Source organism: Perca fluviatilis, chromosome 4 (genome assembly GCF_010015445.1).
Source record: "Perca fluviatilis chromosome 4, GENO_Pfluv_1.0, whole genome shotgun sequence".
NCBI lineage: Eukaryota > Metazoa > Chordata > Actinopteri > Perciformes > Percidae > Perca > Perca fluviatilis.
Window position 1 is genome coordinate 8,263,822 of NC_053115.1, and position 26,988 is coordinate 8,290,809.

General features: G+C 41.0%; 2 protein-coding genes across 2 annotated transcripts in view; both read right to left on the reverse strand.

Moving 5' to 3' along the window:
• Window positions 1-215: 215 nt before the first annotated feature.
• On the reverse strand, window positions 216-20,523 carry mapkapk3 (MAPK activated protein kinase 3). The gene is made up of 10 exons (XM_039796710.1): window positions 20,077-20,523; window positions 10,052-10,191; window positions 7,012-7,076; window positions 6,738-6,817; window positions 6,515-6,641; window positions 6,269-6,344; window positions 5,992-6,116; window positions 4,031-4,116; window positions 3,822-3,902; window positions 216-1,209 (listed from the first exon to the last, which is right to left on the reverse strand). The coding sequence occupies exons 1-10, from the start codon at window positions 20,371-20,373 to the stop codon at window positions 1,054-1,056; spliced, it is 1,233 nt and encodes a 410-aa protein (XP_039652644.1). The 5' UTR covers window positions 20,374-20,523; the 3' UTR covers window positions 216-1,053.
• A 393-nt stretch (window positions 20,524-20,916) lies between these two features.
• dnah1 (dynein, axonemal, heavy chain 1) overlaps window positions 20,917-26,988 on the reverse strand; it is a 34,480-nt gene continuing 28,408 nt past the window's right edge. Inside the window, exons 73-78 of the mRNA XM_039799200.1 lie at window positions 24,417-24,587; window positions 24,039-24,169; window positions 23,562-23,706; window positions 22,329-22,535; window positions 21,870-22,104; window positions 20,917-21,481 (exon numbers count right to left, since the gene is read on the reverse strand). Of these exons, the coding sequence (XP_039655134.1) occupies window positions 21,360-21,481; window positions 21,870-22,104; window positions 22,329-22,535; window positions 23,562-23,706; window positions 24,039-24,169; window positions 24,417-24,587 (1,011 nt within the window). The 3' untranslated portion in view covers window positions 20,917-21,359. The remainder of the gene's footprint in view (window positions 21,482-21,869; window positions 22,105-22,328; window positions 22,536-23,561; window positions 23,707-24,038; window positions 24,170-24,416; window positions 24,588-26,988) is intronic.

Genomic DNA, 26,988 nt, shown 5'->3' on the forward strand with positions numbered 1-26,988 from the left:
GCACCATTACAAAAACAATACTTCCAAAGTGCTCAGAAAAACATCTCACACATGGAGCTTTACTTTTCTAACGTTTTATTTACAACCGTATGGACAAATCCAGTCTCTACATCAAGTGGATGTATCTGACAGATGAGGTTTCCATTAGCAAAAGGCTGCACTGCATTGCTCAGGTTTTCATGTAGCCTAAAGTGAAAACTGTGGGCCCTATTTACTTTTTTTTTTTTTTTACACAAGATCTTTCTCAATAAAAAGTGTCACAACTCATCCATGTAGCAAAACTAACCATTACCCCACTGCTGCTTACATAACACCCTCTGGCCCCACACTGACAGGAAACAGACAGGTTTGTGTGCTGCCTCTCATTGCTCCATTAGGAGGACACAATGCTGATCTGAAGCAGTGACAGTGAGTAAAACATACTGCTTTGTAATACGTATGGGGCCATTTTATGGTTGCTTTAAATAAAAAAAATACTCCCTTGGGTAGAAGTGTATGGAGGCTACATGTTATTACAGTAACAAGGCAGACAGTGTCAGATGTTCTTTTAATTCCTGAAAAAAAAAAAAGACAATATGAAGACAACGCAGGTAATAGTGAGTGTTCTAGTTTCACAGACTGTCTGTCTGTGTGATTTGCACACTAGTTACAAAGGAGAGCTCGAATAGGCAACCCAGCATTTAAGTACACACAACATGATCACTAGAAATACTTTATGTCTGCACACAGACACTCTTACAAACCGGCAAGGTCTAAAAATGACATACATAAAAATAATTAAAAACAGATAGACCCACAGTGAGCAGAGCTGTTGATTTCTACCACTGACAGGAGAAACATGTGATATCATGTCTTGATATGTCGTATAAATGTCCAGCTCTGACTTTGCTGTTGTTCCTATGTTGTCCCTTTATTTCAGAGAACCTTCCCCCAACGTCCAGTCTCGTGCAGGTCTCTAAATGATCTTCTCCCGCTCAAATAAACTTTTCCAACTTCTGAGCTGCTTTTCGTCATCACTGGCTGTCTGGATTTCCACCAACAGTCCTCTGTGTCTCACTGACTTTGGCAGACCGTGGACCCACTCTTGGCCCCCGCAGCGGCCTTCTTGCGTCTCTTGTTGAGTAGCGGGTTGCTGGAAGTGTCGAGATCTTTGATCTTCACCTGGTCGTAGTCCACGCGCATGGTTGCTAAAGCACTGGTCATCTCTTCCTATGAGAGACAGGGCAGAGGATCAGGTGTAGCAGAGTGTGCTAGTTTAATAAAGACTACTCTACAGTTGCATATTACAACCAGAGGGAGGGTACTGTACAGAACAATAATGTCATATTGTAAGTACACGTTTGTTGAGTCCTATTCTCAACCAATCTTTTTAAATGTCATATGAGTGCTGGTGCTTTAGTTGTTCTTTTTAAATGATTGACACTGCTATACTTTTACCCCTCTACATCCAAGAGATAAGTGCATACATGCAATAGTGCAATAATTTGACATGTTGGGAAATACACTTATTATCTTTCTTGCTGATAGGTAAATGAGAAGATTGATACCACTCTCACATTTGTAGAGTAAATCTGTGGTATTAGCTTAGCTTGGCGTAGCATGAAGACTGGAACTGGGGGGAAACAGCTACCCTAGCTTTATCGAAAGGTAATAAGATCCTCCTATCAGCAGCTCTAAAGCTTTCCAATTAACATGTTGTACATTCATTGTTTAATCCACACAAAAACCGAAGTGTAAAGAGGTCAAGTTGCAGTTCAACCAGGGGCCACGCTCCTGGCCAAGACATACTCCGGCACATAACCCCCGGTAAAAATAGCAACTTAACATTTTTACACAATGGCTTTTGTATGAATTAAAAAAAAAAATGAAATGAGATAAGATACAACATGGTAGGTGGATTGTATCATATTTAGACAGAGCTAGGCTGGTTACGCAGACTTTTAGAGGCACAAAAGGATGAAAAGAAAGAACAGTGTGTGTTTCATTTTTCTGAGACTGCTTTAATAAAACTTCCGTTTATTTGGGTACAAACATTTGCATTTTAAAAGCTTCATTAAAATGACAATATGTAGGTTGTTTTACTGTGTGTGTGTGTGTGTGTGTGTGTGTGTGTGTGTGTGTGTGTGTGTGTGGACCTGCTGGCTTTAGCCTTATACTTAACGTACAGACTTGAGAGTGGTATCAGTCTTCTTAAACTTTCAACTATGGGAAAGCAGGTAAGTGTGTTTCCCAAAATGTCAAACTACTCCTTCAAGGGCTGTTCCATACTACACAGTATGAAAAATAAACAAATATGGACCTATCCGGGAACATTTTAATGAGTTTGGGAAATATCAAGTCATCACTGGCCAAAGCCAAGAGAAGCTGGAGCAAATACAGGCCAACAGGCTACAGCCCTGGAAATATTAACCCTCAAACTCTTCATCCTTCATGGTTCATGATATAGTGCCTCTTGTCAGTCGTGATCTATACTACCTATGTAGAAAGAATGTAACTTTTTTTCTGCTTTTTGAGAAGTGGTTGTTCAGGAGTGCAATCGGTGAAATTTTTACACAACAGAGCATTGCCCATTGCAGAACCGAACAGTGGTGTATTGTGTGCGTCACATTTTGGAGAAATCTTATTTTCATACCTTATCACTTCAAGCTCTCTCATTCAGCTGTTGTGAAGGAATGTGAAATTAACCCCACAGTGACTTGACAAGAGCAAACAGCGTCCTGGTTATTTGAACACATTTCTTTGTGTGAATCATAGACAGAAAAATTGCGCAGGGCAGTAGAGCTCCTTTGTGTTTACGTGTGTGTTTGTGTTAGATGTTACACTGAACACAACTCATTGTACAGACTAGACTGTGACCACTGCTCCCCCCTGGTGGCCATCGGGGTGTCAAGATGTTGATGCATTTTCTTAATTAGTTTCATTCCTTTTCCTTTGATAATCAATATAATCATAAAAGGGGCACTCCACTGATTTAACACATGAAAATCAGCGTAAGAGTACTACTTACTTACTTACTTACTTACTTACTTACTGACATACATACTGTATGTCTTCTGTGGCTCTGGAGTGACCATGATGATGTTATATGTCTTCAGGGGGTATCTCAGCTTGGGCTTGGAGACTCCAAATTTTAACAGAAAGTAGTACAAACTGAGGGAGAAGAGTTTGAAACATATGGGTATTTCCCAGGCATGCATGAAAGAAACTTTCATGTTGTATTATGGGAAATCCAGCATCTATAGAGCCTGCCTCATTCTAGAGACTATCTCTGCCTCTGTACCATTGATTTTGACCACATTTTTAAAATCTGTCTCTCAGTAGCCCCTAAATTGTCACTCTTTTCGCCTGGATGTCCGTTACCGTCCGCTTTCTTTGTGTTGGCATTTTAAACTCGATTTATGAGGACTATGGTTACCTGCTCCTCAGATCTCTGCAGGGTAAATCCAGACAGCTAGCTAGACTATCTGTCCAATCTGAGTTTTCTATTGCACGACTAAAACAACCTTTGAACGTATACACGTTCCACCAAAGAAAGTTCCTTCCCGAGGCTATTTTGCAGCGGCACCGTGCCTCTGACGGGCGCTTAGCGCCACCCATGACGATTGCGATTGGTTTAAAGAAATGCCAATAAACCAGAGCATGTTTTTCTCCAATCCTGGAATTCTGTGTAGACTAGCCAGACCCTCATCTGCAGCGCTGTGGAGGAAGGTCTGGCAATGCTAGACTACACTGGGGCTAACCTAAAGCTTTGACAGCCCAGCAGTGACAGGTTGTAATGCATATATTTGACCAGAGGGGGTCAGTGTTGTTGTGCTTCTGACCTTCACATCCTCCCACATCTCTCTGTCTTCAGTCAGGACCCGGGTGGTGTGGAGCGGAGTGGAGGGAACCACCATGGACTTCTGCAGAGCGCAAACAGACACCCACACATACATACTGATGTAGATATGAGCCAACAGATGCACAGACAAACAGAAAGCAGTACAGGAAGTATGCAATGTCTATCTGTACTTGACACACAGATACTTACATTAATCCAGGGGTGGTTCATAAATTGAGTGATGGTCATTCTCTCGTTTGGGTCTGTCTTCAGTAGCTGATGGATCAAATCTTTGGCTGGAAAAGCAAATGCAATGCAAAGATAATTGCATTATTAGTAGCAATGAATGGTCTACTTTCGAAGCAAATAGGATTGCTTGAGAGAGAAGGGAGAGATAGATTGAGTTAAAAAATAGAAAAACGACAGCATGCGCAAGACAGAGTTGTGCACTGTCATTGGTGTTGGTTAGGAGGATGACACCAGCTGGCTGTTGTCTGTTAAATTATCTGTAAGATGTCTCATAGAGGGGTTTGGGCAATTGCTTTGTTGTATGTCTTCAGAAGTAAAACACAGGTTGTGTCTGTTCTAAATGTAATTTAAAACGGATATTTTTCAAGTTTTTAATGCTCTTATTAACATGGAAGCAGACAAATATGCTTGCTTTATGCAAATGTTTATTATTATTGCAACAATCCGAAACAATGACAAATATTGTCTAGAATATTCTCCAGAATAACCTCAAAGGTACGGTTTGCTCAAAAAATATGCTGAAAGCATAATATGGCAAACTCAAGTCCATCAAGCAAAACAGTTGGGCATTTGACCTGAGTGTAACATTACTTGGTAATACTGATAAAACACAATGTATAGTCCCACTTTACACTTGTAAAGGTTAACTAAACATCCCATTTTTTGGACCTTGTGCATTACAGCAACGGACACATTGTACAAGTATAAGTGCATACATCCAGGCGTCTGCAAACTATCCAGCGTGGCCTGTCTTTTTGCGAGGGGAAGGAGGATTCTCTGCATCAGCCGTATGCTTGGCCAGCAAGTGATACACACAGATACAGAGAGCTTTATTTATCCCCAAAGGGCCATTCAGTTTCTACAGTCCACCAAAAGTGGTACTTGAGACTCGACGTACTCCGGTGGTAACTACATTTTTATTTTTATTTTATTTAACCAGGTAGGTTGAGAACAGGTTCTCATTTGCAACGGCAACCTGGCCAAGAAAAGCATAAGCGTGCAGGACAACATACAGTTTCACATTCACTACAACATACAGTTTCACAATCAATACAATACAGGAATACAGAATACAATAGGCTACATAAAGTGCAGATTAAGTAGGCATTACAAAGACGGTGCAAAGTGAGGTGTGAGTAAGACGATGGATATGTGAAAGTGATACGGTAATAACACAATATGCATGAATAGACAGTGTATAACAGTGCTAAGATGTAGTGAAGAGTCAAACATAACAAAAAAAAAACAGTGCAAATGATGATCTAGTAAGTTATTGATGTAGATCAGTTATAACATGATATATATGAATGGACAGGCTATATAAATGCTGAAATGTAGTGAAGAGTCAATATACTGGTAGTGCAAATTGTGGTCTAATTAGTTATTGATGTAGATCAGAAATAACACAATATGCTTGAATAGACAGTCTGTATAAATGCTGAGATGTAGTAAAGAGTCAATGTACAGTGTGTAATTCACATCAACAGTACATGCAAATAACTTAACTCTTGTCAATAACCATCTGGAAGGACTTTGAAACTGAACTTGCCTTTCCTTTATTCATTTCTGCTCAAGGAGGTTTGTTTGTGCTAGCCATCTACAACGTTACTGCTGCATCGCTTCCTTTCCCAAACTGCTGAGCGGTCTGAGGCCCAAATTCACAGAATGTGCATGTGTTAATCGCGCGTCAAAACAATTAGCAGCGTTAAGAGGAATTTGCGCTAAGTCGTTATTATCACGTTCATTTTGACGTTAATTAGCCCTAGTTCTGGAGAATGTTTTTGATAACCTACATTTGCAGGGCTGAAATGAGAAAAACAAATGAGAGAAAAACAAGTGTGTCAAGTGTCAGTGTGAACAGGGGCCTGTGTGTTTTTTTTTTAGTTTTTTGTTGGGTGGGGGCGGGGGGGAGTCCTTCTCACCTTCCTGTGACACCTCAGCCCACTCTGGGTTGGGGAATTCGTACTGGCCCATCCTGATCCTCCTCTTCATCCCCGGAGAAATGGCCTGGCCCGTGTTGGAGTAAAATGGAGGAAAGCCACACAACCTACAGAGTCAGACAGACAGAATAACTTTAAAACCTTAAAAAGATTCACCTCCGCTTTGTTTGAAGGCATCCATTTACAGAATGCATCATACAAAAACATCTGTGGTTATAGCCACGCTGCTCCCTCACCCATCTACACGCCCAGTACTCACAGGATGTACATGATGACGCCCAGAGACCACATGTCGCAAGAATTGTCATATTTCTCTGGACCCAAAACCTCAGGAGCTTATCATTGACAAAACACAAACACAGAAATATATATAAACATTTTGAGTGGGAAAAATATTTGATATTGTTTTCCATATTACAAAACCTTTAACCTTGGGAGAAATACCATATTTTTTATATACCTTAAAAAAAAGAAACTCTTTCCAAAACAACAGAAAGCAACTTACCCACATAGTACGGTGTGTAACAGGGGGTCTGTAGAGGGTTGTGTAGCGTTGTCTCCTTAGCAAAGCCGAAGTCTGTTAATTTGAGGACCCCGTTTCTTTCTTTAGTGGTGTACAGCAGGTTCTCTGGCTGGTTAGGAGGCAGAAGAAGAACAGAAAGTATGACAAAGTGTCCTTAAATGACCCAGAACGGATCATATTTGTCATGATCTCGAGCTTTCTGCACCTTGATGTCTCTGTGTGCAATGTTAATGTTGTGGAGATACTCAATGGCCGTGCCGATGTCCCTCATAATCTCAGAAGCCTCTGGGAGGAATAGAGAAAAACATACTCTCTCAAACCAGACGCAATTCCAGTATCACACAACAAAAGATTCAAATAAAACAGGGATTGCGTAAAAGAAAGGAACAAACGTATATAATTTTCTATTTGCCTGTCCAATGCTATACAAGATGTCTGCCTTGTATTGCTCTTTCCTGGAAGTATTTATCAGTCCTCACCTTTTTCAGTGAAGGCCTGGTCTCCTCTGGCCTGGATTCGGCTGAACAGCTCTCCCCCTTCCATACTACAATCAAACACACAAAATCATCGTTTTCCATTTTTATATTTTCACCTTCTGTAGAAACAAAATGGAAGAACATTTTTCAAAATGTTTTGTCAACATTCAATTACAGTAAGTCATTTCTACTGGTGTCATGCACTATACTGCGATTAGGGATAAATTAGGGATGGAACAACTAAATAAATGTGTTTTTAGACATCTGCATCTGCACAGAGCACCACAGTTATAGTATGGCAGATAAACTCAGGTGAAAAGTACATGACGTACAGTACGATCAGCTGACATAACCAAAGAAATTATGTTATTTTCCATACAAAATTGCAAATAACAATAAATACATAGCACAATAAATACATATTTTCTACATCTACAGTTTTACACTGGGTGTAAAAAAGTTGGATTTCAGTGGAAATCTGTTGAGTTGTTTTGCAGCTCAGAACACTTTCACCTAAAGCTTTCAGTTTCTTGCAAAGGGAAATGAAAAGTCAAGTTAAAAAAAATACCATAGGGAAATTCTTTTTTGAGACAGGAAAAAAAACACCAAAAGACGGAAGAAGGTAAAGTACCAAAATGTTCTTATTTAAAAGAACCTACAGGGTTTTTATGAAATTATGCTGGATTACATTAGTTTAACAGTAATATGGTTATTTGTCCCATTCGTTTCCGTTTTTATAACAAAATAATTAGTTTGACAATAATATACTGTATAACAATACAATAGCTGATGAATTGTGAGACCTATGACCTACATACAGTTCAGACACGCAATACCATAAATGTTACAGTTTCAGAATCACAACCACGCGTCAAAGAGCTGCCACCGATGCCTGAAACTCTCACCTCTGGTCCTCAGAAAACCTTGTTTGTGCTCATTGTGATGTGAATGTGAGTTAGTGTGCATTAAGTAAGAGTGTACTTTTTGTGGTTCATGAGCACACAGATGAACAGATAGCAGGGAGAGAAATGTGTGTGTGTGTGTGTGTGTGTGTGTGCTAAACTGATTGCGGTGGGCTGTACTGTCATCCTCCTCTGACCCTCGCTCATACAGGAAGGAGTGAGAGATTGCTGAAAGCACGCGCGCACACACACACACACACGCACACACGCACGCACACACGCACACACACACACACACACACACACACACACACACACACACACACACACACACACACACACAGGTCACTACATACAACACAAACAGCTGCTCTTTCAGTATGATGAGAACCAGTTAGTCATTATTTAAAATACCCTTGAACAGAAGACAGTGCCATTTATCTGCTGTCAGCCTCTGTGTTTTCTTTCTATTCCTCAGAATCATTATGGTGTTTTATTAAATTTACAAGTGGAAGGCAATAAAAAGAGCAAAGTTCAACTACATCATTGGAGTCACTCTGGGTATTTTTATGGACAGTTTGTCATGACGTGAAGCCCAGATGGAATTCTTTCCCTTTATCTCACCATCAGTGTCGACGTCTTCACTTTGTCTCGTCTGATTGGCAGGTCTTATGACTGACATTTGATAATAATAATAATAATAATAATAATAATAATAAACTTGATTTATATAGCACCTTTTAAAACACAGTTACAAAATGTTTTAAAGGTCCCATGACATGGTGCTTTTTGGATGCTTTTATATAGGCCTTAGTGGTCCCCTAATACTGTATCTGAAGTCTCTTTTATATAGACCTTAGTGTTCCCCTAATACTGTATCTGAAGTCTCTTTTATATAGACCTTAGTGTTCCCCTAATACTGTATCTGAAGTCTCTTTTATATAGACCTTAGTGGTCCCCTAATACTGTATCTGAAGTCTCTTTTATATAGACCTTAGTGTTCCCCTAATACTGTATCTGAAGTCTCTTTTATATAGACCTTAGTGGTCCCCTAATACTGTATCTGAAGTCTCTTTTATATAGACCTTAGTGGTCCCCTAATACTGTATCTGAAGTCTCTTTTATATAGGCCTTAGTGGTCCCCTAATACTGTATCTGAAGTCTCTTTTATATAGACCTTAGTGGTCCCCTAATACTGTATCTGAAGTCTCTTTTATATAGACCTTAGTGGTCCCCTAATACTGTATCTGAAGTCTCTTCAGATACAGGAAGGTGGAGGGTGGGGGTGTGGCCTTGACCAACTGCCACTTTGCTTGTTTGAAAGCCATGATGTCTCTCTCTCTCTCTCATGGGTGGGCCAAATTATCTGGGCGGGCAAAGCAGAGAAAGGGGAGGTAACCTTGCTCCTTATGACCTCATAAGGAGAAGATTCCTGATTGGCCCATCTGAGCTTTCATTTTCTCAAAGGCAGAGCAGGATACCCAGGGCTCGGTTTACACCTATCACCATTTCTAGCCACTGGGGGACCATAGGCAGGCTGGGGGAACGCATATTAATGTTAAAAAACCTCATAAAGTGAAATTTTCATGCCATGGGACCTTTAAAATAAAAAAGAAATCAAAGAGAATAAAATAAAACTAAAAGCCTAAAATACATGAAGGGAAAAAACTATGTAATAAACAAGAAATTAAAAACTAATAACACAAACTGGCAGTTCAGATCCCTGACTAAGACAGCTTTATTTCCTCGGTCCGGTCGTCCCAGAGCCTCGGGCCCGCTGATTGCATAAGCTCTGTCCCCTTTAGTTTTCAACTGGACTCTGCCCGAGGATCTCAAACTACACAAAGGTTTATAAGAAATTAAAAGCTATAAAAGATTAAAATATAATATGGAGCCAGGTCATGAAGAGACTTGAAAGGAATCAACAAGATCTTCAAATCAATCTTAAAGCAATCAGGAAGCCATTGTAAAGAGGTGTAACATGATCATACCTCTAAGTTCTGATCTGAGCTGATCTTACTTTTGCAATCTTTCTAAGGTAATAAAAACACAAGACATAATATTACATGGTTGTTAAGTAAGTATCCCGTTATGTCAGAGTGTTTAAACTGATGGTTAGAGTGGTGAAATGTGACTCCTACCACTCCATGATGATGAGCAGGCACTTCTTTCCCTGATGCATGTTCTCATACAGGCTGAGGATGCGAACAATATACGGCCCTCCTGATACTCGCCAGTGGAGCTCCACCTCTCGTCTGGCTTTGGGGCTGTCATAGAGAATCTGGGAGACACAGAGAGAGAGAGAGAGAGAGAGAGAGAGAGAGAGAGAGAGAGAGAGAGAGAGAGAGAGAGAGAGATCATGATGAATATAGCATAATACTAGAATACAAGCAATGTGAAGATGTCTCTTTAGGCTTTAGGAAACTGAATGATGACTGTTTTAAAATATTGTATAAAATGATTAACCGAGAATGAAAATGGTTGTTAGTTGTAGCACTGTTAATATCAGAAAAAGAAAACGTATTTATATATCATAATGATGTCAACATATCACCTATTCCTATTTACAACATCATGTCAGATATTATACTCATTTAGTCAACAACAAAACAATATAAAATACAATTTCCTTTATGTTGTTACCTATATGATCAATGTCGTCCTATGGTTAAAAACATTTTACTTTTTTTAGTTGGTGAAAAGTGACCCAAAATAGAGTAAGGAAGAAAGAGTAAAAGCTTATAATAATAAAACAATTAACACAATTACAGACTGTCTTCCCTGACCCACTACGTGTAGGACTAACACATGTAGTCATACACACACACACACACACACACACACACACACACACACACACACACACACACACACACACACACACACACACACACACACACACACACACACACACACACACACACACACACACAGCAGGTGGTGGCCCTTGACATCATACATATCTAGAGTCAGAGTGTATTTTTGGATGTGACAGGGATGGAGCGATCTCCTGTTGTTCAAAAGGCCTGAGCCTGGAGTACATCACACACAAACTATGTTGAACAGGACACTCCCACACCCACACACCCACACACACACACACACACACACACACACACACACACACACACACACACACACACCACACCCAAAAACATTTTTCAATTCTATGGATTGAAAGGAAATAATTCCACATATTTTGTTAAATTCCAAATGTCAGATAACAGCTCATAACGTTGTGTTTTCAGCTCGCTAATGTCAAAGAGGAAGTGCGGGCAGAGGGTTTCGGAAGCAACAGGGTGTCGAAACTAGAAGTTGAGGATTTCCTGTGACTTCTTTTTCTGATCTGCTACTACATGAGTGTCAGCTATTTTGTAAAGCAAAGCAATGGGCCAATTTGTTTCTGCTGTGTCATTTATCGCTTTATGACTTTAATCAGAGCAGACAGCATGCAAGGTGGTTTCCTTAATTTCCTGCAGGGAACTAGTATCGGCTACAATAACAGAGGACTGCGTTGGATTAAATACACATATAAAACACTGAGGGGATGATTAGAAGACTGAGACACACATAGTTCATCTTCTGATGGACTCTTTTCTTATGTGAGGCAATATCATGGAGAATAAATTTCTTTGTCCATAGAGACTGTAACACACACTGGAAACACACACCTTGATCTGATAATGCCGTTGTTTAACAGCACACTCTCCCTCCCTCCTCACTACACACACACACACACACACACACACACACACACACACACACACACACACACACACACACACACACACACACACACACACACACACACACACACAGCTCTAACACGTTTACACTCTATTAAATATTAGCGGTTCAAAGAGCGCTAGTCTGTATGTCTTGATAAAAAGGTTTACTTTACTACCAATAAAGTGCCGCTCATAAAGTCTGCAGCAAAGTGGTCTAGGAATACCGTGTTACTGTAATACATATCATGCTCTAGTGATTATCTGTACCTGCTTTGTGCAGCAATAACAGTATACCATTAAAGCTATAGTGCGTATAGTTTCTGAGAGAGTTGTGTGGATCTGATAGTCTTAATTAGCTCATAACTCATTTGCCAATGGCTTGAATGTAACGGATCAAAAAGTTACGCACTAAAGCTTTAAAGGTTGCTATTGCTATACTGCTACATCCTGAAATGATGGCAGTAATAATAACACTAATATAGCATCGCTGCTTTTTTGAAAATCAGTTTTTAACAGGACTACAGCCATGCTAGCAGCTCTTTGAGGCTGTACTTAGGCACACCAGTGCTTTGAGTTGAATGCTAACACTAGCCAGGCCACGAGCTCTCAGTTTGCTAATTAGCACTAAACACAAAGTGCAGTTGAGGCTGAAAGGAACATCATCAGTTTTGCAGGCATTTAGTCATAGACCCCGTTTTCACCTTGGCCACGTTCAGCCCCAACAAAACGTAACAACGCGTTTAAAAAAAACTGAAACGGGGGTGCGTTGAACACCCTGTTGTGTGTGCAAGCGCTCTGCCTTTTTATTACTACAAGTTTACATACACGTCTCTGCTGATTGGGAATCACCTGTGACACAGCCAATAAACGAGATACACCCCCCCCCCCAAACGAGAGAAGACATAACTCAAAGCCAGTTGCACCCCGTTTCACACCGCTCGGAGGAAACATGTTGTTCAACGAGGAAACCATAGCAAAACGGTGCACACCGTTTTGAGATTGAACGTGCCCCAGGGTCAGTGTAACGCTTATCAGTTCCATTTTCTAAGCACAAACGGACATTTGGAAAAACAGAAGAATGGGTTCCAAAATCCAATTTTTCATTTCTTTCCACCTTGACATTTTCAGTTTTTTATTCAGAGCATCAGACATTTTGAAAATACGTGGCGGAACGAGGGAGAGAATACCATCGCATTACTGAATAATTGGAGCCCAGATGCAATTTTGTAATTTTCTAAATTTCTGATCCTCTGAATAAAAACAGAAAATTGGAAAAACAGTTTAAAAATCCAATTTTTTAAATTGTCAAGGCGGAAAAAAATGAAAAATTGGATTTTGGAACCCATTTTTCTGTTTTTCCAAATGTCCGTTTGTGCTTAGAAAATTGAACTGATAAGCCTTGACACTGACCCCCCAGGTATTAAACTCCGATCTATGTGATCGAATCACAAGTGGATAGCTCTAAGTACGGGTCATCCACGATGACTTCAGGATGCATTGACCACATTCGTAGTTGGTTTAGGCTACATTTGGCCACATTCTTACAGCAGCGTGTACGTGTATGTTTCCTGGGCCCCATTAGGACCGCCTACTCAATTGTGAGAGGAACTACATACTCATTCAAAGTATTTTCTCATGTCACTGAAACTGTGAAATTGACACATACACAAACACACACACACACACACACTGTTTTTTGCAGTATTATAATACAACTTTAAAAACTCAAACTCACCCACAACAAACTTTCAACTAAAGTAAAAATGTTCCTTGACATCAGAGGTAAACTGCGGTGTACTTTACACAAAACATTTTGAATAAAATCCCCAGTCCTTGTCCCGTCTAGGCAATAAAAACATTAAAGTTCCCATGGCATGAAAATTTCACTTTATGAGTTTTTTTTAACATTAATATGAGTTCCCCCAGGATGCCTATGGTCCCCCAGTGGCTAGAAATAGTGATAGGTGTAAACCGAGCCCTGGGTATCCTGCTCTGCCTTTGAGAAAATGAAAGCTCAGATGGGCCGATCTGGAATCTTCTCCTTATGAGGTCAATAGCTACAGACACATAAATGGCACATACTAAGGAAAGCTCATTGTGGGACTGGCTCTAGTGGCTGTAATTCTGCACCAAGGTTGAATTTCGGGAAAGAGACTTCAGATACAGTATTAGGGGACCACTAAGGTCTATATAAAAGAGACTTCAGATACAGTATTAGGGGACCACTAAGGCCTATATAAGAGAGACTTCAGATACAGTATTAGGGGACCACTAAGGCCTATATAAAAGAGACTTCAGATACAGTATTAGGGGACCACTAAGGTCTATATAAAAGAGACTTCAGATACAGTATTAGGGGACCACTAAGGTCTATCTAAAAGAGACTTCAGATACAGTATTAGGGGACCACTAAGGCCTATATAAAAGAGACTTCAGATACAGTATTAGGGGACCACTAAGGTCTATATAAAAGAGACTTCAGATACAGTAATAGGGGACCACTAAGGTCTATCTAAAAGAGACTTCAGATACAGTATTAGGGGACCACTAAGGCCTATATAAAAGCATCCAAAGAGCACTATGTCATGGGACCTTTAAAGGTACATTGTGTGAGAATTTCTCCCATCTAGCGGTGAAATTCTATATGACAACCAACTGAATATTACTTTCTAGCCCCTCCCATTCTGAGTGCGTTGTGACTCCTACGGTGGCCGTATGCCAAGATTAACATGGCTTCCAGTACGAGTATCAGTGCTATCGTTATTCTGTATATTGTCCGAGATTAATAGTGTAAGGCAATGTTTACAGCGTAGGCTACATATTTTTCTCCGTGAGCAGAGTCAGAGATCAGTTGATGCGACGGTTAGTGAGGGAAAGGTAAAGGAAGAGGGAAAAGTAAAGAAAAACCAAAAGACAGAGCCGGTGGCAGTGGATCGGTGAGACCTCCTATAGGCAAAGAAAAAGTAAAGAGACACTCTCCAAAGATGACGAGGAGAGAGTGGAAGCCCTCAAAAACAAAGGAGAGAAGCAACAGAGGTTTGTGTTTTTAATATAATGTATTTCTCTGAGCAGTATGAACAATGTCAATGAAACCAAAGTTAGCTCTTAGCATCGCCATCGTTTACACGCAGCTGTTGTAGCTGTAGCCTAGTCTGTGTTCTGTGCATGACGTGAATTGTCTGCAAGGGAAATCACGACGATACGCACCATGCTATAGTTAGCCAAGCAACAACAGGCTTTCAAATTTGTGCGAGTAATTTCCCCCTCCCTGGCATTCGTCACGGTGCCACTGAGTGTAAAAGCGTGAAAGGCGGAGGTATGTCCCTCTTTGGCTAATGTATTTTAAAGATGGAGGCGCAACATGGCTGCCGCCATTCGAGCGACTCGCTCGTATGTATTCTGAATGATTCTGAATGGCAGATTCTACGCGTATGAAAATACTTTGATTAGTTGGTGGAAGTAATTACACATGAATGAGCACATATTTGTGAAAGAACAAAGGGGTTTTTGCTGAGAATCAACTCAAAACATTACACAATAATGGTAGTGAATGCCGAGATTTAAATAAATATTTGATCCCGTTTGAATTGAGCCATGAATTACAGATATGATGTTCGTCAATTTAAAAGATAATTTTGCAAGTGGAGAAAGTCTGAGTTTGTCTCAAAAAGTAATCAGAAAGACTACTCGCCCCAAAGTCGTAAGTGACGTCTCGCTGAAGCTACGACGCCAGTGTGATGTAATGTTACACTCATGAGTACAGTCTTACTTGTTCTTTTGCTTCCTGGCTGATAAAAAGACGCTGGATAAAACACACCAGGTAAGATAACGTAAGATGTGTTGTAGAACAGAGATAAGCTAGCTAGCTAGCCGGACGAGATATTTAGTTCACTGAGCGGTTTTACGACAAACTGAGACTTTCTTCACACATGGCATGTTGTGCATTGTTTTTGTCGGTGTAGGTTGCTTTTATGTGTTGACTGTATTGTCATTTTATTGTATTTCTTTTTTTTAGGTTGCCATTTTCAAACTGGCCAGGCACAAGAGATGAAAAGTAGCCTGCTGCGCTAAATCTGGCTAATTTACAGTTGCTTTGCTGTTGATTAAGGAGCATTGTCACCGTTAAATAAAAGAAATTAAATGAAATGGCTCAATTCAAACGGGATCAAAAAAATATTTGAAATAAGGTCCCATGGGGTCCACCGGAAGGGGAGGGACTTCGCCTCTGTACGCTACCGTCGAAAGCAGATAATGAGCTGGAATTGCACAACGAGCAGCTGAAGAATCAATGGAGACTTCAGACCTCTGAGACTGATTCACTTGTTTAACAGCGCTGGTTGCCTGGAGCGAACCTGCGTAAGATCGGTTTGCAGTTTTCAAACACACTATAAGATCTCGTCCATGCAGTGTCTGACCAAAACACTGATCATTTTGATGACAGTTTGGTCTCTGTGGGAAACAGAGGAAACCCAGATGTGCTACCATCATGATGCCAAAGACATGACCACAGGGGTGAACACACACATACACGTTGAAGGGAAGATTTTGACCATAAATGGAAGCCTGCACGGACCTGCAGCTTTTCCATGCACTAAGCTGGAAGGCTCTTCAGGCGCTAAAATGGAACAATCAGCGGCCGAATACGTGCTTCCAAATGTATTAACAGTTAATGGAGGTGCTCAAGAGGACTGCTATGCACCACAGAGCTCTCCCAGGTCCCTCTCCTCCCGGTAGTCAGGCAAATCCAAATTAAAAGAATCCTGTCGACTGTAACTGAATTACATTAACAGGATGGCTCCCCTCCAGCTCTGCTGCAAAGTGGATTGAACCTAAACCCATCCATTACGTTCAGCGCTCAGAGCAACACTTAATTAAAAAGCCAGTGAGCTGGTCAACTCTCCTCGCCCCCCCCTCCACATCAAACACTCTCGATTATTTCTGTTTGCTTTGAGATTAAATGAAATACAGGAAGGTTGTAAATTAGCCTGAATGGCAATAAAGTAGAATAAAAACTCTGTCAGGTACACTCTGTCACTTAGTCCAGTACAATCCCATTCACAAGCAAACCCACACAGTCGCCAATAGGAGCTACGATAGAAAAGGCGTATTGTGATTTGAGTGTTTCCTTTGTCACCTCTCAAACCTTTTGTCAGGGTCTTCAGAGAGCAAAGGGGTTTCAGACAATGAGAGTGGTGGGTTTGTGGTGCTTTCTCAATGCTGGGTTCATCCTGACCCGCTGTTAGCTTTCTCTGGTGGAAGTTGAAGTCTGTCGAGCAGATGATGCTGTTATGGATGCAGTCAGCCATTACATGACGACACAGAAAAACATTTTCACAGATTAACAAACCTTCCCTTTATAGACACACACACACACACACACACACACACACACACACACACACACACACACACACACACACACACACACACACACACACACACACACACACACACACACACACACACCATGTGGTACCATGTAACCAACTCAGTGTTTTCTTACAAATTCAGCTTTTTTCATCAGCTCCACTGAAAATCTTGTTGCCTGAAGATTTTTCAGCAATTTATGTATTTTCATCATTCTCTCTGCTGCCATTTCTAAATCATAATTGTTTTTTTTCCCGATCTTAGTCTGACATGATTCTACCAAGCTTCCTATCCCTCTTGGCCTCTCATCTTGTGTTTGTGACTTCCTATTTTCTGCTGCAGTTCACTCTCTTTATCATCCTGTTTCTCTCAGCCTGGGGTCTACAGCTCTGCTTGTGCCACTGCTGCTGCCTGGTTTGGCAGCTCAGATCCAGATGGATTACTGTAAGCCAATAAATCTCTCCAAGTCTGTGCCCCGGTGGTGACAGCCTGACGACCCGTGCTTGTGTGACTATACCCGTGTATGAAGGCGTGCCCAAGTTTCCACTGCTCCCAGTACAAGGTTGTCAAAATCCACGTGTCTCTATGAAGCAGCGTAACATATCAGAGCATATGGCAGGGTGACTGTGCACCCCTTAAAGGAACAGTTCACCCCCAAAATCAAAAACACATATTTTTCCTCTTACCTGTAGTGCTATTAATCGGTCTAGATTGTTTTGGTGCGAGTTGCCCAGTGTTGGAGATATTGTCCATAGAGATGTCTGCCTTCTCTCAGATATAATGGACCTAGATGGCACTGAGCTTGTGGGGCTCAAAGCGTCACAACATTTGAAAAACTCAACATCAATGTCTCTTTCAAGAAATCATGACTAAGTTGCTCAAGATAATCCACAGACCTGGTTGTGAGCAATTTCATGTAGGAATTATTTTCTTTCTACCGAACTACACCCGCCAATCGTATCACCACGCAGAAGGAAGCATACTCATGGATGAGAGGCTTGTGCATCTGATAGTGGTTACACACCAACCAGACAGCCGATCCTTGGCAGAAAAGCCAGTGGAAATTATCAGTCGTGTCCCAAAAAACTGCCTTGTGACACACTGAGGCGACACCGACTTGAGAAACGTAATAGGTCTCCATAGCAGCAGGCGGCGCTACTCTGTATTGTTGCCCAAGAAATGAAAACCGGCAGCTGATTGGACGAACGCATCACATGGGTTTGTTTTCTCCGGAAATTCAAAGCCAGACTGTCATGGCGGCTCGTTCAGAATACGATCTCATATTGTACTAAAATAGTTCACTGAAACATGTTTCTGAAAACATTTTAAGCGAGAAATAGGCCGTGCAGTTGCTGAATCTGTCTTCATTTCAGATCAACAAAGGTCAGTTTAAAAGATTTTCATCAGATTTTGAGAGACTCTAGTCACCTCATTCCGCTCGCCATTTCCGGGTGAGTCCCGATTGCCCTGCCTCCGACTGACCATGTCAGGTCGGCCAAAATGAATGGCGACAGCCCCCCAGACAGACAATGGCGTGGGACACACCGAACAGACTCAAGTCACTGACCTCGCCAGACTGTCCAACGGCCGATAATCGGCCCTGTGTGTCCCGGGCTTTAGCTGTGCTGTGAGACCATCCTGATCTCGCGAGCTCCAGTTTTCTACTCGCAGATCAGTCTGGCATCTTGAGATATAGAAAATTTGGAGCCGTTCGCCAAACGACCGACCAATCAGCGTTGGTTTTGAGGCGGGTTTAGGTGAGATGCAACGAGAAGCGACTGTTAGTCTAAACAACATGGCAGCTTCCACGGATGAGATGAGCGTAGCTATCGCGCAAGTTTTATCCGAATTAGAAAGTATTCCTTCATTGAAAGAAGAGCAAAAAACGGTACTGGAGGCTTTTCTCGGAGGAAAAGATGTTTTTGCTCTTCTCCCGACTGGTTTCGGCAAGAGTTTGATCTGATTGGTTGATTTGGCCCATCTATCCCCAACATAGGTGGTGATAGACAGATGTTTTATCCAATCAGCTAACCAGTATTTTCGCCCCTTCCCAAAAGTTCTCCAAGAAAGTTCCCAGATGGATATGCAAAAGGTCAGGTTAACAGGTAAGAGGAAACATATGGATTTTTGATTTTGGGGTGAACTGTCCCTTTAACTTGCATTTGATCTCTTGGTGGTGTTTTAAGCCCCCAACGTCTCCTTCCAGGCAGCGCTGTGACCACTGACTTCAAGGCACCTAACCTAACCTTAACCATTGCCTAATCCTAGTGCCTTCCAGATAGATTGAGATTCCACAAAACAGATCCATGATCATGTTTAGCCTGTCCACATGTAAAGCATGTGATCTTATAAGGCCTAAGTGTCAAACCCAAAGTGAAGAGCAAGTACACATAAAAAGGAGAGCCTATACATGCTTGTACACCAGTCATAGTCCTTCAAAATTACACACACAAGCTGACGCATGTAGTAGCCTATGGATTTTGTTTGTCACTATTAAAGTCTGAGTTCTGTATGTCTGTAACAGAAATCTGACCTCAGTAAAGGTGAAAATGTCTTTGAATCTTGGCTAGACTCACAAGTGAACCCACTTTCCAATTCTAAGATCTTAAACACACAGCTGACCAAACAATGTTTCCATATCAATATGGCACTAATTACAACAATTACATTTTTTTTCCCCCATTTACATTTCATCCTTGTTTAAAAGGGCCTCATTCATGGTCTAAATCTAAACGTGTAGCTAAATTTACCACCAAAATGAAATACTCAAAATACTCCTGCTGCCTATAGATTTGACTGGACAGTGAGTAAAACAACTTCCAGACTCTGTCAAACATTCCTTATATCAACTTTGTAAACACACAAGTAAAACAATTTTTCAAGTATGATCATTTTGGAAAAACACACAAAACGCCTATAAGTCTTCTTTTTATACCGCAAGTGAATCAATGTTTAAATTCTATGGTTCAAAGGCGCTATAGGCTACTGACCCGGGCTACTAGTGTAACGTTACTTATGAGGTGTGTAAACTGAGCACATAGTGGGTCTATCCCAACTTCAGTATAGCCTACCTTTAGTGCGCACTTCTCTCCTGTCTTCTTGTTGAAGCACTGTAGGACTTTGCCATTGATCCCTAAACCCAGAACCTGACTGGAGATCTTATAATCGTCCGTCACTGCATGGCGCTTTATCTCCACTTTGGGATAAACGGGCATGGCGAAGTGTGTGGACTCGCTGTCCGCGTCCTCTTTTTCAGTAGCAGGGGGAGCGGGCTGCTGCTGTTTCGGGTTGTCAGCCGGGGAGTCCGGCTCTGCCTCAGCTTTTGGCGCTTGCAGCGGCTTCTCCTTTCCGTTCCCATTTTGGAGCATGTTAACGCCGGCTTGTTGTCACCAGTTGTACTCTGGAGAAGAAAGCGTGAGTGAAGTCCCCAAAGCAATGCGATGACGCCTGCTGCCCTCCGGTAATTGCGTAAGCTGAGAGGAATCCTTGAGCACCGCTGGCGCGTCTGGTTGACCTGGGCAACGCAGCCCCTGAATGGACTCCACTCACTAATTTCACAATACAGCTTATAAAACAAATAACACTTGTTTAAACTACACTAGAACTATTTGTTCACTGAACTTAAATACCCGCCAATTTGTTTTTAACAAGTATTCTGTCAAATCTGTATTATGAGAAATCCAAATATTTAAGATCATGTAAAATGTCACAAATATTTAATTCCAGTTAGAGAAGTCTTTAACAGACAGCAGAGGGGAGGATATTCTCTTGATTCTGCTGATATCAGCTTCTCCTTGACCTAGACCCCTTTGGTTGTGTTCACATGGCAAGTCCCTGTCACTGTTTGTTTAAGCACCACCCTCCCAGAGTCAAGTCATATTTCTCAACTGGTCCTATGTGGAAGTCTTAAAGGAGCAGGACGTATATTCAGTTCAGTGTTCAGTAAGCATTGTGCAGAACAAGATAAGCTGGTTGTTGGCGTATGGGAGTAAAGGAGGAGAGTAGATTTGAAGCGAAACTTACACGGGGTCCTAAAAAGCTACAGTATAGTAGGTGGAAAACTGCAGCAGGATCCCTTTAACCAAGTGATTATATCAAAGTAAATAATCTTACATAGCATCATTACACTAATATGGCATCGTGAAAAAGAGTTTATTACACTTATTTCAGTGAGATCATTTTAAGAGCCTTAAGGTGCATAGACATAGTGTCTGTGTTTGATTTGATACTGTTTAAGCGACCATAACGCAATTATCATCGCTGTGGGCTGTAAAACAAAGATCCAGTAAAAAGTAAGTTTTCCTTGCATATGAAAAGTGTGTGTGTGTGTGTGTGTGTGTGTGTGTATGTGTATTTAGTAGTCCAGTGCACAGATGAGGGCGACTCCCCGTTTGATCCAGTGTCTCTGAATGTGATCTGTAGGCAGCTCCACCGAGATCACATAGTTGGTGGAATGGCCGGTTGTAGACAAAGTCCCTAAAAAATTACACAAAGCAGTTCAGTGGCATGAAGACATTTCAATTGTTTGTATTTTTCCATCACTGCACTGAGTAAGTGTTTCTGAGCGGTCTAAGGCGTTGGCTTCGTGCTGTGGGTGGAAATTCAGATCTTCACTTTCAGACGCTTCGTGAAACAAGATACTAACTGGAGTCTATTTTGGGTGAGTAATAAAACCACCAATAGGAGATAGACACAAACACTAGAGAGAGCAGGCCAACACCTCGTCAAACTGAAAAAACGTTTACGTTAATCCATTTCCTTGACTAAAATATTTCATAAATCTCTGATTAAGCAACTTGTTAGCCAAGCACTATCTAATCTAACAAATAATATGAGTTAATCCAGTCACACTGTGTGTACTAACCAGCACGTGTGAGGGTCTTGTAGATTGGGCAGATGTAGACCCCAGAGGTTGGAGGTTTGCGGTTGGGTTTGGGGATCAGCCAGATGAGGGCCATTTCTGTGTAGAGCTCCTTGGGCCTGGAATCTGTGAGTTGACCTGCCTGGTTATCCCAGCGAGCCCCCTCCAGGAATAGACCCTGGATGTAGCAGCCTGTGTTTGGTTTCTCTGTTATCTCTGACACTGACTTCCCGATTACCTGAGCAAGTAGGGATTACAAAAGAGATGAGGAAGAGATGGGGTGATAGCAAACCAACTATTAAATATTAAATCTTTCAAGCAATTCTAACAAAAATGTATGGTTGATATTCATACACAGTTAATTTAGAGTAGCAAATGTGTAGTTCTGTGCCTATTAGTATGTTTTACATCAAAAACAGTGGCAATGACACAGACTGTCAGATTTACAGCTTACTGTCTGACCTCAAAGTCAAATCCAATTGTGTCAATGGAGGTGCCGGAGCGACGGGCGTAATTCTGGAGGGTTCCAGTGAGAAAAGCCTGGGGGAAAAAGAAGCCGCTAATCCAGAAAACAGGTGGAATGCCGTAATGGATCCATCTCTGCAGGAAATCGATCCTCTGAAGCAGATCTGACACCCAGGATGCCAAAGGCTTCAGAGAAGGGTATGCCTGGAGGGAGAGAGACACATGGCCAGTCAAAGAGCTATGTATTCTTAGGAAGCAGAGCCTGGAATTATTAGAGCAAGACAGAATGTCACTGACAGTAAATCTATTATTTTGTACACTGAAATCACTCCCAAATGTCAAATGTTCAAGTCTCATCCCTAACTGCCTACACAAAGACGGATGTCATAATATTAGTTCAGTTCAAGGCACACTGCTGTATTCCGTGCTTTGACATTTTGGGTTTGCATTACCTTAAAATAAATCCTCTATTCCTCTGCCCCCCCGAATGCTCCACCTGCCCCACTAATACCAACTATCCTCTCTTCACCCTAAATAATATGTTTTACTAATATCTGATTGGTGGGTTTGGACCAATGGCGATTTTAGACCCTGTTTAGGGGGGCTCAAGCCCCTCTAAATTTCATCTCAGCCCCCCAAAAAATTATAATAGTAAAAACATTTTTTTGTTTTTATAAATTTTTTAAATCATTTAGTGCTTGAAGTTAGAGTTTGCAAACTTGTCTGTTAGTGACAGAGGACTTTGAGGGTCAAAGGGTTTGATTACTGCAATTGCCGACCCAGGCCAACTCCAGCCCGCTGATCAGTTCTGTTTACAAATAGCTTACAGTCCAAAAGAAACTCATAATAACACTAGTCGTTGACCAACCAACATCTCTTACTGCCCCCCACCATTCAAAGCAGTCTAACACCAGGCCTGGTTTGAGTCAAGGTTTCTCTTTGAAATTATCCAGAGTGAGCCACTCTGCCTACAGAATCACTACATTTATAAAAAATATGAGAAGATAATTGTTTCAATATAATTTAAATTCAGAAGAGAATGCATTGTTTGTAATGTTGGTCGTGTTACAAAACGCTCTGTTACATAATGTTTTACAGGGGTTGTAACATGCCATCTGACTACTGGTCACTGGTATCCACAAGGGAATCAAAATGAGAAGAACTGTGTGTGTGTGTGTGTGTGTGTGTGTGTGTGTGTGTGTGTGTGTGTGTGTGTGTGTCTTATCTTGCCTTGGCTTTCCACATATCGGGCACCATGTTGTTGAACAGGCTGTTGGCCATAAGCTCCAGTTCTGATGACATCACCACTAAACCCTTCAGAGCCTTCACAATATCTCTGAGACTCTTAGAGATGACCTCTAGCAGCTTGTTATATCTGTAAAAGATACAAGGACCAATTACTGAAGTACTAATGATTTAAACAGGAAATACCTGATGCAGTACTACCCAGTCATTCATGTATCCTACTACCAGCTAATTAAAAGTAACGTGCATAACTGGTGTTTATTCATTTGATCAAATTGTGCAAAGACAAACACATCAGAATCAGCTTTAAATGGCCAAGTATGTATACACACACTCGGAATTTGACTCAGGTTTGTTGTTCTAAATGTACAGCAACAGAGCAGAGTGACGTGTATTATTATTATATTATGGAGACATAAAATGTGGTTTGTGATGTTTTCTTATAGCATAGGCTTGTATTACCTGATGACCTCCTGGATGAGCACGGTGTTCATGGACTCTTCATAGCGGACCGGGTACTTTTCCATTACCTCCTGAACACTGAAAGGCTGCGGAATCTTTTCAACAATGCCTGCAACTATCTCCTCCACTTTCTACGGTACAGGAAGAGGCACATCACCAATTAAACATGTGTCAGCCATAGTCAGGACCAAGTTCCTGACAGGCTTCTAAACACTGCTCAGTTAAGTATGTTCTGCTGTTGATGGAGAAAAGGATGTTTTCAGTTGTCCCACACCTTTCAATCTGTATTGAGTTAGTGTACTGTACGTACAATAATATGCTGCAAGTAGTAGTAAAAGTATATGAGTGAAGGAAAATCGGAATAATAGATATCTGTACCTCCTCCAGAGATTTGCCCCCAGCAGATGCAGCTCGCGGCTGGAGACGGAGCACGGCTCCCAGCAGGGCGAAGGTCTCATTCTGGGCAAAGCTGATGTTGGCGTTGTCATGGAGACCAAAGATGTCAGGTGTATCATTGATGGGCAAACCACGAATGTATGCCAAGTAACCCTAGAGGCCGGAATTGCCATGACAACAGGTCACTCACTGACAACATTATTGCCATCAATTAGTTTCAAAGTCAGCAGTTTATGTGCTTTATTTTATATGTGACACTTTACATACTAGAGCTTATCATTTTCAGTCATTTTGATGTTAAAAATATCTTATACACATTGTTTCCACCCAGTCTTTGTGAATTGAACCTTTAATGTAAAGAATGAATATTGTATGACTATTTTAGAAAGGTTTAAGGAATCTGAAGCACTAAAAAGGTTATTCATTAAAAAGCCTTTAATATCTTGTGATTAAGGGACTGTTCGGTATTTTCGGTTCGGGGGGGGGTGTCACCCAACTTTTGTATTCATGAAAATGAATGGCTTTTTTGGTGCATATTTTTCCATGTAGCTCTCAGTCTCGGCCCTCCTTCGCTACCAGATGGGTCTGACCCATGAGTTTGCTGAGGGGCAGGGGGAGCTGCCCCCCTGGTGGCTGAAACGGGTAATTGCATTGTTTAAAAAATGAGTGGAATAATTACATCTGGCATGACCAGATATTTTATAAATATCTTAAATAACACAAAACTAAATGGTGGTATGTAATACATCTGATTTCATATACTGCTTTAGTAAAAACAATATTACCTGGCTGACGATGGGAGCAGCAGGACGCAAAAAACGAAAATTACTGTTGCACTAGTCTGGACATCTTACTGTGCCAAACTTGCAATAAAGGTTTCCTAAATGCCATGTATATACATTTGATGTCAGCTTACTAACTGATTGCGGGTTTTGTGTAGATTTGGACTTTTATACGTTTATTCCACTTTGTTTAAACGGCGAAGTGGAGAGGCCTCGTTCACCTGTTTGGAGCTGGCTGGTGAATGTGACGCGCGTAGGCCTTGCTGGATACACCGTGAAAACTTTTGTGGATCTACTGATCGCTGTGGATTACTTTTTTTTCGTGTCATTGTATTACTTCAAAATACGGATCTTTTTTCTTAATGTGTCTTAATGTTTTATGGTGTTATTGCACTTCGTTTCTGCGTTTGGAGAGGCATCTCAACAGACTGTAGGTCAAACACTGATTGTTCACTGTTACATTTTAGTTGAATTTAAATGTCGGGGCATTCCTCCACCGTCTGTCTACTGTGTTCCAAGACAGCTGTGCCGCGATTGGATTTCATAAGGGCGAATTGTTAAATTGTTACAATGTAATTTAAAATCTGCTTTAAAAATAAACATATATGTTTTGGAATATAATGTTCAGCTTTGGCAGCTTTACCGATATGCTAAAATATGCAATGACTGAGGAAGCCTAGTGACGATCAAGTCCATAGCAACCAGTTTGTGTGTTGAATGTTACCCAGAGTGCTTTGCTTAATGGTCTCAATGTTTTATTGTTTTATTTCATGTGAATACTAGCTTACTAGAGGAGTAACTTAGTATTTTAAGTAATGCAGTAATGCAGGAAGTGTGCTTTTAGTTTCCATGCTTCTTGTGTTTCCACAACAATGTTAGTGAGTAAATCTACTGAAATGGCCGCCACACCATAACAGTAGAGGATGATGTGTAAGATGAGAAAGCAGAGGTTAACTCATGTATGTCATGGCTGTAAAAAGAGGCATATGTACATTTTAGTTAAGTGCAAACCAGTACATAAGGCATCAATTAATTGATGGGGAGGGTCATGCCTCTTTTCCAAATAATTTTGAAGGGTCATAGAAAAACTATTACTGGCGAGGGTTAAGTCCATTTTGACTAAAGATCCCAAAACTCGGTGGCCCCTTAAATGAATAACGAACAGTCGCTAAGTAATAAAAACATTCCTCCACGTTTCAGCCATTAAGTCCTTCATCAGGGCAGGGCAAGTACAAAATAGTCACCTTTGGCTGTTTCTTATACTTGTTGGCAAGTCACAATCACATGATCAATATGGATAAGTAATTGGTCACATAATGAGGGTTAACAGGTAAAATCACATGATAGACCACGTTCAGCAGAGGAAATCACACATCAAAAGTCTAACACAACACAAAAACCTATGCACAATATCTTTAAACTTTTAAATCTTTGAGTTTATAGAACACACAGACCAAGCAGACCATGTCATTATTCATCAGAGCACAAAGTACGTGACAGCCCGAAGGCAACAATTTTGTACTCAATGGCTGAAACGCATAGGCATGTTTTTATGACTTAATAGCCAAGAGATATTAAAGGCTCTTTAATCATTACCCTCTTAAGTGCCTCATATTCCTTTAACCTTTCTAAACTAGGTTCCCCAAGCTGAAGAGCACAAGAGGGACACTTTCTACACACCCGAGCAGCACTCCATGCAGACTGTATTGTGACTATTATTTGCTTTTAAAAGAAGTATCTATTTTAGTGGTATGTTGTTTATTTGTTGATTA

Excerpts from the sequence above, each read along its gene's own strand:
- mapkapk3 (XM_039796710.1), bottom strand. The coding sequence starts at position 20,373 with ATGCTCCAAAATGGGAACGGAAAGGAGAAGCCGCTGCAAGCGCCAAAA. Across the intron at positions 10,192-20,076 it reads GAGAGAAGTGCGCACTAAAG|ATTCTCTATGACAGCCCCAA; the intron begins GTAGGCTATACT and ends TGTGTCTCCCAG. Across the intron at positions 6,818-7,011 it reads CCAGGCCTTCACTGAAAAAG|AGGCTTCTGAGATTATGAGG; the intron begins GTGAGGACTGAT and ends TATTCCTCCCAG.